Source organism: Brienomyrus brachyistius, chromosome 14 (genome assembly GCF_023856365.1).
Source record: "Brienomyrus brachyistius isolate T26 chromosome 14, BBRACH_0.4, whole genome shotgun sequence".
In the NCBI taxonomy this organism is placed as follows: Eukaryota; Metazoa; Chordata; class Actinopteri; order Osteoglossiformes; family Mormyridae; genus Brienomyrus; species Brienomyrus brachyistius.
Genome location: NC_064546.1, coordinates 21,850,456 through 21,860,477, shown reverse-complemented (window position 1 = coordinate 21,860,477; position 10,022 = coordinate 21,850,456). Strand labels below are relative to the sequence as shown.

The following is a 10,022-nucleotide window of genomic DNA, read 5'->3' as shown; positions in this document are numbered from 1 at the left end:
CCCCATAGTCTGTCGTTCCTGGCTGAACCCTGACAGAAGCCCTGCAAGCCTGGCTCCAGGGTGACGCCGGAAAGGTCCCGGTGCCTTTCCTATGCCGGTATGGGCTGCCTGCTGTCCCCGACTTACCCAGAATGCACTGTGGCTTTGGGCCATGCCTCCTCATGCCCTTGTTGGAAGTAGGGTTGGGTCTCCCTGATTTGCATATGACGATGTCTACAGTGAAACACATGACGGATGACATCAGGGGGGTTGGCCCATCTTATAAAGGTACTGTTCATTTTTATACCTTTTATATATATATATATATATATTTTTTTTTTTTTTATTTAAACGACTTCATAGATTCATGAAGTACTTATATTTTTTGCACATTCGAGCCCATTCACAGCTCATCCTGCCCTAGTTACATGCTCTTTCCTTTCCCACACATATCGCTTAAGATTGCGTACTTCAGTACTTACGCTCGTCATTCTGAATGCATAAGTTACTGCACTTGCGCACCCAAATACAAGTTTAAGTACAGAAGTATGCGATTCGAGGCTTATAGGTCATGGTGATGTAGTGCAGAAAACCTACAGCAAACTGCTGCTTTGCTTTTCCTAAATAAAGGTGATTGGGAATAACTACTTATGTCGATTTATATTTTGTCTTTTATGGCTCCTATTAAAAATAATTTGACGCCTGGCCAGATTGGGTAACCAGGGCCGCAGAAATGCCATGTGGAAAATCAGGATCACAGCAGCCAGGATTTGACAGTACAATCAGCAAGCTTCCTCTAATCATTGCAATATTAATAATACTAATAATCAATTGATCATACTTTTAATGTGAAGGATTCACAGGTAAACGTGCAGGGTGAGAATTGGCAACATGGGGTTACTGTAATATAACAATTTGTCTTAAGATGAACGGGGGAGTTTGCTCTGTAGGAAAAGTTCTAACCCTCTTTTGTGAACAGCCCCCACCCCCGCCTGAGTTACAGAAGCGGGTGCAACCAGGTATATTTAAAGAAATTGCACGTGTGCCTTGCAGAGCCGCCGGGGGGGGGGGGTCGCAATGCTGGCTGGTGTCTGTCAGCCAGTGGGAGCTGCCCCCAAGCCCGCCTCGGGACGTGTTATACCAGCAGCTGGCTGTCACCAGGGTGGTGTGTGGCTTGGGGGGGGGTTAGGAGACCATGCCTGTGATGGGAGGGGCCCCAGAGGACGGCCCCTAGCCCCCAGCGTTTCCAGGAGGGCTGGCTGAAGTCTCTCAGAAGTCACTTTGGACAGAAGCAACCAACAGATGTGACACACGACGTTAGTTTGTCTGTCTGCCTTTATTTGTACGTTCATAAAATATAAAAAAAAATCTGCAGCAAACAACCTGACTACTGCAAACCATCCGCTAATGGGAAGTGAAACATTATATTAAAACAAAAATGCTCTTTTTCCAAGAAGTTCGTCAGCTATCGTCAGCTGCCTACTGCCGCTGACCGCGAGCCCTGGCGGCCCGTACAGCTACTCGCTAACCGAGGACCCCAGGAGGGGGCGGGGGCCGCAGCAAGCCCAGTTCTGGGGGTGGGGTTCCCGGAAGCCTGGCCTTGACTTTCCCAAATGCGACTTCTGCCTGTGGTCGGGTCAGGAATGCCAGGAACGTGGGTGGGGCAGGAGGGGGAGTAGTTTCCTGTATAACCCGCCTCTGAAGATGGTGTGAATCACACCCTGGAAACGGACGGCCTGGGGGGGGGGGGGGGGAGATGGAGGAGGAGCAGCACGGGGTATCGCGGTCCACCATCGCTGGATATCCCCAAGTGTCCATACCCCTGAGAGTCAGCAGTTGGGGCGGGGCTACAGGCTGGGGGCCGGCTGCGGGTTGGCCGCGGGGGTGGCCTGGCGGGGCAGCGTGTACATGGCACCCAGAAACTGGTCGGCGATGCGGCCTGCCTCCCTGAGGCCGCTGAGCAGGGCTCCGTGCACCGTGGCTGGGTAGTTCCGGATCGTGTGCTCACCAGCGAAGAAGAGGCGGGGGACGGGCTGGGGGCAGAGAGACACAGAGGGGGCTGTTAACCTGAGGAGCAGGAGGCCCAGTAGGGGGCGGGGAGGGGAGGGGGGGGCGCGGCTCACCTGGGAGGTACCAGGGATGGCGGGTCCGGGTGTGATGGGCTGGGCCATCAGGTCGTAGTCATTGCCTGAGGAACCCGCAGCCACGTAGGAGTAGGAGCCGCGCGCCCAGGGATCTGCACGCCACCCGCGTCACCACCGTCTCCTTAGGCTGCCATGACAAGAGAAATGGGCAGGCATGAGCTCTTCTGTGGAGAACGCGGAGGGTCGCAATTCTGGGAGCAGCCAGAAGGGGGTGTCAGACCTGAGGGACCGCGCTGCTGCCAAAGATGCCCTTGAGGATGGCCAGGCAGCGACCCACGATGACATCGTCGCTGATATTTTCCATGATGCCGGCGGCTTCCCCGGCCATGAGGGCCAGCAAGATGGGGGCTGCGGGAGGCGGAGTCAGAGCGGCGGCCAACAGCAGAAACCCGCATCCGCGGGAGGTCCACAGCCGGCGGGTCAGGACAGACTGCTACTCACCTTTGTAGAGGTTCCAGAACAGGAAGAGCTCGCCCCGACTTGCAGTCGTGCTTCCTACATGGCCGAACAGATTGACACTGGGGTCCCAGAAGACACGGTCGAAACACAGCACCACCTAGTGGCAGGGAGGACACACAGGATCTTGTGACAACAAAGTTGACACAAGAATGACAGTTTAACAGCCCCTCTAAGGGATAACCCAAAAGAAACATGCGCTGGGTGGCATTAAAGCACATCTGTGTGGCGGTGGGCAGTAACGGGTGGGGCAAAGAACAGCAGTAAAGCAGCCCGTTAAAAAAGCCTCTTTTGCTGACCAGACACTCAAGCCGCACAATTTGCTGCACTCAGCACTCTGCAGCCACAGTTACTGAGGCTGTAAAAGGCAGCTGAACACCTCAGCAACGGCAGCAGGAGAAGCAGGGGGGTCCGGGCAACACCCACCAGCCCAAACGGCAGACTGCGAGCAGAGAGCACGACAGGAGAAGTCGGAGAAGAAGCATGATCCATTTCAGGCTGTCCCTCTTCTAGGAGGCACTGCCACTTGGGCGAGCACAGCTTTTCCACACAAGAGCTTTTTGAAAATGTGGAAGTTAAAGCCCTTCAAACAGGCCTCCTCCCAGGCCCTCACACCAGCACTTCGGCTCCAAGGTGCCGACAGCCGGGATCGGAGTAGTAAAGCACGAGTGGGGTGCCCTCTGGTGGCCACGGCACGATACAGCATGTCCTGTTGTGTAACACTGCAGTACTTTTCTGCTGCAGCAGATTTACGAAAATGAATCCGCAGCGGATGATGAAAATAGGGGGCTGGGGGGGGCTGGGGGAGGAGGTCTTTCATCAGAGGCTGAGGGGGAGGCGGGCACCCCAGTGCATCATAGCATGGCCCTCGCCTGCTCCTATGACCTTCACTCCAGTCAGGAACATCAATGAAGAAAATACAGGTATAGAGTGAATATAGAGAGAAGGTGTGGGGAAGGCCGACCTGTCCTGGACAGCGGCCTGCGCAGTGCGTCAGGTGGGAATGGGGGTGGGGGACAGTGAATTTTAGCTTTGAGACAATTTCATCGGTAGCTTCCGACTAAGAGGTTCTATCCCTGAAGCACAGTGCTGCACAAGCGCCGCACCTTGTTGAGGTTCCCGAAGCCCATCCTCTGAATGGCCGAGGTCTTCCACTCGGGCAGGGGGGGCACGAACTGCACTGCGGGGGGCTGCTGCTTCATCACGCCCAGCGGCAGCGTGCACAGCACTGCGTCACATTTGTAGATGAAAGTCTGCGTGGTGGAGCGGGTGTTTACAGCAATGACCTCGCAGCCTGCAGACGGAGAGAGGGACTCAGAAACGTCCGCAACATGGGACCGTCACGTTCAGCTGTGCTTGGAGCGCCACGGAGCCGGACTCACCGGAGGCGGTGTAGCGGACCTGCCGCACGGCTGTGTTCAGCTTGATGTCCAGGCCCTCCGCCAGGGCCACAGGGACGCAGGAGTAACCGTTTCGGACAGTCAGGTGACTCCCCGTGAACTCAAAGTCGTCATCCTGTGTGGGGAGAGGAAAGACCTCAAAGTCATCATGTCCCTCTCTGCTTGCCGACGATGCGCAGTGGAGCTGAGCTGGGATCAGTGTGGGGGAGACTGCTGCATTCTCACCTGGTCCCAGTGCTTCAGGGAGAGGGTGGACAGGGGCGTTGCATTGGCAAACTCCAGATTGGCAAAGTGCCAGTCCAGGATTTGCCGATCCCGTGAGGACAGGTACACGTCGCTGGGCCAGAAACAGACAGACATTTCATTTCCTCTAAGCTGAAAGGTCAAAGAGAAACCCCCCAAAGGGTCAAGCAGGCCACGCTGACCATACCTGGGGGGGTTGGCCTCCAGCTCCTGTAACTTCTCCTCCAGCTTCACCTGTGCCTCTGCCAGCTCGTCATACTCCTGCAGGCAGAGGCCAGAGGTCATACCTGCCAGGTTCACGCGCATTCCACACCCCCCCCCCCGCCGAGCACAGCGCACAGGTCGCGGCCCACCTTGCAGAGTGCGGTCAGGTCACGGTGTTTGCTCTTGACCAGGAATTCTGCTGTGATGTCCCTTGGTGGCTTCACTTCGCAGGCCTCCTTGTACTGCTGATGGAGCTCCTTCACCCTTTCTTTGGTGGCCACCATCTGGGGCAAGGAACAACATACGTTCATTCCTTGAAGGAGAGGCCCATATGGGAACTTAACCACAGCGGGATGCACTGTCCACTTTTCTGATACACGCACCTTATTTAGCAGATCTTTCAGCTCTTCCTGCGTCTTTACAATCTTCTTCCAGTGTTCAATCTGTTCGTCCTTCACATGCTTCTCCTGCAGTCTGAAAATACAGGAATTGATGGACTACATTACCCAGGGTGCTTCCCTGCACCATGACAGATGTATGGTCGGGTGACATGACGGCTACCACTCACTGGATAACCACCTCCAAGGCCTGACCAAGAGACACGGGCTTGTTGTTGAGGAAGTTGAAGTCTAACTGGTGGCTGAGGTAGGACGTGGCCTCCAGCAGCCGGTTGAACTCCTGCTCCACCATCTCGTCCTTCTCCTTGGGCACCTGAAGCGATGGTGAAGCGCAGTCAGCACGTCGAGCACCAGAACTCCTCAGCGCACCTTTCCTCAGGCGACTGAGACGATCTGAGGGCTGTGAACGTGTGGAACAGCCACCTTCTGATGACCGTGTCACCCACACTTGGGCGGGGACCAACATCCGGAGCTGGGCCCACTCCAGAGTCTATCTCCCTGGTGACATCGGTGACTATGGCAACGGTGATGATGACGATGAAAGTCTAAAGCAGCCTCCAGCTTCCCACACACACACTCCCATATACACACACACACGTGCGCTCGCATGCACACTCCCATACACATGGACACACATTTCCATGCACACACACACAGATACACACATGCTTGCTCGCTCACTCCTACGCACATCCTGACATCATGCCTGATGTTATGGCCTTGATTTAAATGGCAGCTAGTGACCGTCACTTCATTACCAGCTGTGGTGAAATTCATGCATCGGCATCTTGCTTAAAGATTAGAGAAAACTAGGAGAAATTAAGAAAAAGGAACAAATAAGGAACAAAAGAAAGGCTGAGGCCGGTACATACGCTGGTGCATCTCTCGCCCTTTTTACACGCCGGGGAGTCCGACAGACAGAGAGAAACAAAAGGGAAGGGGAACAAAAAAACATGTTAAGTAAACAAACAGAAACGAACGTCAAACTCAAACAAAAGTCATCCGGCACTCTGCCTACTCAGATAATCAGCTCAAAAGCGGCCTTCAGTACCCCGTACCCAGAACCCCACGGGGCGGCGCTCACATGCCCCGCTAAATCCGCACGGACGACCTTTTTACAGAAAAATCTGCTCTTTGCTCTTAGCCACTCACACACGGTACAGCTCCAGGTCAGTCAGTACTGCATGTTAAGGTTTTTTGAATAATAATAAAAAAAGAAGTTAGTCTAAAACTACAACGGTCTGGAGGGAGAGTGAGAGGCTCGGAGGCTAGGCGAGGGGGCTGGACGCGAGGCCAGCGAGGGGTTGCTCAAGGGCTGCGTCAATCGTCACACGCAGCCACCTCAGCACGTTTAACGATGGCTTGCCGAACCAGGCCCACGACACCCCCTGTAGGAGCAGACGCCACCCTACAGACACTCACCGCCTGGCCGTTGGCTTCGTACAGTGGGCACTTCTGTTTGATCTTGGCCAGCTCCATGTTCACCTGCTTGCTGACCACAGCCATGGGGTTCCCACCTAGCAGCAAACAAGCACCTCCGCGTTGGCTTCCCCTCTTTTCAGAACATTTGCAACCATCTCCTTCTCAGACAAATCATGCTAAACATACATTTACCTACAGGTCGCAGAAAATGTAGACTGGCCACCAAAACAAACCGACAGTTAAACAAACATGCAAAGTGAGCAACAAAGAATTTCCTAGAGAGTGGCAGCTTGACTACTTTGACTGTGCTGCCATCTGCTGGGCAACAGAGGTGTCACATGCAGTGTATTACCCAGGCCGGTCACCACCATGGCCCCCAGGTCAGCAACGTAGTTGCCCTTCCGGAAGGTGGCCACTCTCCCGCCCACACGATCCTGATGGGATGGGAATGAGAGACAAACACACACACACATATATATATATATCAGTACAGAGGGTTCGACTGGACTGCCTGCATCTGGCAAGATATCAGGGGAAGCCACAGAGAGAGATTAAGGCATTATCTGTGAGAGCGGTCACACGACAGACATTTCGGTGAGTACTGCGAGTGTGTGTGTGGGGGTGTCACACTCACCCGGGACTCCAGCACAGTCACGTCCATCCCGAAGCTCTGCAGCTGCCGAGCGGCAGCCAGCCCAGAGACCCCTCCCCCGATGACGATCACCTTGCCTGTCTTCTTGGCTGCACCACACACACAGACACACTCAAACTGCCGGCCGCGTCGGCGACTCTCCCACCAGCCACCCTCTCCCCCGAGACACTGCAGCCTTGCAACCAAAGCACCTCAGCAGTGTTTTCCCATTTGTCCATTTACACGGCCGTCACGCAGTCAATAGCAAGCTGCCCACTCTCAGGTAGGGCAGAAGCTGCCTGTTTCTATCAGAGTGGCAGCACTCAGGCAGCCGACGCCCCGGGGAGCGCAGTGAGGTGGCACTGCACTTACTGGGTAGTGGCTTCACACGCTTGTACACGCCGAAGTTAATGAGTCCGTGTCTCTCCAGGTAACTGTGGATCCTGTGGACCAGCATCTTGTCACCTGAGAGAGTGAGACGGACGGGTAACAGGAAATGACAACATAGCCCTGCAGCCTGAGGGATCCTCGCCGCCCAATCAAATCAGGATCAACTCACTGTTATATGGGGCCTCCAGCTGCTGCACCGTGACCTCATACGTCAGCTGGACCTTTGGGTTGTCCAGCCAGAGCTGGAGCTGTGGGCAGGGTACAGAGTGAGCCGAGCACCCCCATCCTCAAACTGCACAGAGTATACATTTATAAACGAAACTGGTGGTTTGTCCCCAAACACAGCCACAAACAAGGACACACTGCCCCCTACTGTCCATGAACATCACCACACAAAAGACTCATCCATCATCGAAACGGCCGCGCAGGCTCCGTTTCACAGTCGGGTCAGGCTGGGCTCACCGTGCGGTTCCGGATGTACAGGAACACCTTCTGTGTCTGCTGGGGGCCGCTGATGATGTCGGGGAAGCAGGCGGCCTCCTGGGAGGTCATGCGGTCGTGGGGAAGACGACTCTGGAAGGCGGCGCCCTCCACCCCTGAGGAGAGGAAGGTGCCGCTGGGTGTGACCATGTGGCAAGCCGCCTGGAGCAGTACCGGGTGGCAACGCGGCGGGAGGCGCACTCACCCGACGGCTCCTCCGGCTCACTGTCATTCTCCTCCTCAACAGGGGGGGGCGGGGGCGGGGCCACCTGCTTGCGCTCCTTCTCTGCCTTGGCGTTCCTCTCCTCCTCGGAGTAGTACTCATCCTCGGAGAGATTAGCCAGGCTCTCATCCATCTCGCGGTACTCCACCTGCAGCAGGAGGCACATCGCAAGCACCATTAAAACCGGGCCCTGCGTGGACATCTCCATCGCTCCGCCCTAACCAGCCTGCTCGACTGTTTACTAAAAACCATCTGGTTCTGAGCTTGTATCTCCAGCCAAAGCGCCCCGGTTCTGAGCTTGTATATCAAACTAAAGGGACCTAATTCTGAGCTTATATCTCCAGCCAAAGCACCCTGATTCTGAGCTTGTATGTCTTAAATAAAGGACCCTAATTCTGAGCATGTATCTCCAACCAAAGCATCCTGAATCTGTCATGTATCTCCACAGGACCCCGCCAAGGTGTTTACTTTCGGCCTTTTCCGCCGACTGGTCCTGCGGCCCTCGGCCGAGTCCTGGTCAATGGCCCCTGGGCCTGTGGGGTGGGACAGCAGGGGGCCGCCCTGCTCCCCGCTGGGCGATGCACGCTCCTTCTTCTTCAGGGAGCGGTCACTGGGTACCCCACCCTCAGAAGAGCTCGAGGAAGAGTTGGGGGGCCCCAGCTGGCCTGATGCTGGTAGCTCTGGGGCTCTGTCCCCTCCAGATCCTGAGGTCGATGACGATGACGACCCAGCATCTGACTTTTTACTGGACAACATTGTGGAGGAGTGCCGAGATCTCTCCTGTGAAAGGAAAAACATCCTTTTTTACAAGCATAGCACCCCAGCACTCTCTTCTGCGCAGCAATGCAGTTAATGTGTGGAATTTGATAGAATATAGGGATGTCCTTTCTGGACTTGTTTTGTTACCGATAGTCACACATTAATTGATACAAATTTTGGCCCTTTAAAAAAGGATCCAGTCGCCAAACATTATTCATACCCCCTGAAGACCACCCAGAGTAACAGATACCTGTCAGTGTGCAAACAAAAACCAAAGGACAAGAGAGGGGGGTTATTGCCTAAATTACCCCTTAATCAGCACGGGACAGCAGTCCGCGTTCATTTAGGGACAGGCTCGATGTTTCTGCGCTTTAGCCGAGTGTTATCAATATTGACCTCTTCCTTGAATTAAACACCATGTCTTTGTGACTAGCTCACCCAGCAGGAAAACAAACATGATGGTAAATGAATGAAGATGTTAACATTTACTGATCTTTTACTGAATATTTTTAAACTACATCCAAGACAGACTACGCTGGAAGTTACTCTCCATTTAACCCGATTAACATGACCGTGCATAGCGCTCACAGTGGCTCACACACTGGTTTAGGGTTAGCTGTTCAGGCACACCAAGACTCTCTGATAATCATTTTAAATTCGCCAGTTTTTATTCTCTCAAAATGATTAAGTTCATTTCAGTCAAATTCACCATGAAGATGAGGACCGAACCAGCGACCCCCACCCCCTGCGTCGCAAAGGGTGGGAGCTACTCGTTTACCAATTTGCTATATACTACCTGACAACTTTGTCTTGCGAGTCTTATGGAATATGCATTAAAAAAAAGAAACGAAAGCGGGTAACTTTAGGCCCATAGGCAGAAACTGCACACGTCTTAGAATTGTACTAAGACAGTAGTATCACGCTAAGGCTAATGCTAAAGCTATACAGAGTAGCAGGCTAGTGAGGTAGCTTCACCACCAATTCACTAGCACGACGCTAAAAATAACGCCGGCCTAAACTCGAATATTCCCCAAAACAAAGCTGCCTAAATGGGCACAATCAGACCCAATGCGATGGCCCTGACATAAAACTAGCGCAGTGATCATGAAGCAAAAAACAAGCACCTTACCTCTAAAAGCTCGCAGTTATCAGCACAAAGAAAGCGCCGTACGCGACCCTTCCGTCCCACAGCCTCGCCTACTCTTTAATCCCATTGGCTCATAGAAAAGCGATACAGGGTTTCACACACGATGATTGGGTGCGCAAGCTATCAATCGCGAACAGGGAGGCATC

The 10,022-nt window shown here is 53.9% G+C and overlaps 1 protein-coding gene across 1 annotated transcript; it reads right to left on the bottom strand.

Moving 5' to 3' along the window:
• Positions 1-1,296: 1,296 nt before the first annotated feature.
• On the bottom strand, positions 1,297-9,960 carry kdm1a (lysine (K)-specific demethylase 1a). The gene is given in 22 exon segments (XM_048975745.1): positions 1,297-2,012; positions 2,103-2,225; positions 2,227-2,250; positions 2,344-2,471; positions 2,565-2,679; positions 3,686-3,873; positions 3,962-4,094; positions 4,205-4,316; positions 4,410-4,483; positions 4,576-4,710; positions 4,810-4,900; positions 4,995-5,137; positions 5,697-5,714; positions 6,247-6,341; positions 6,599-6,680; positions 6,881-6,987; positions 7,250-7,342; positions 7,437-7,515; positions 7,730-7,863; positions 7,953-8,118; positions 8,439-8,750; positions 9,859-9,960. Coding segments are annotated over 21 exon segments (2,514 nt in total). The 5' UTR covers positions 8,727-8,750; positions 9,859-9,960; the 3' UTR covers positions 1,297-1,826.
• Between the last annotated feature and the right edge of the window lie 62 nt (positions 9,961-10,022).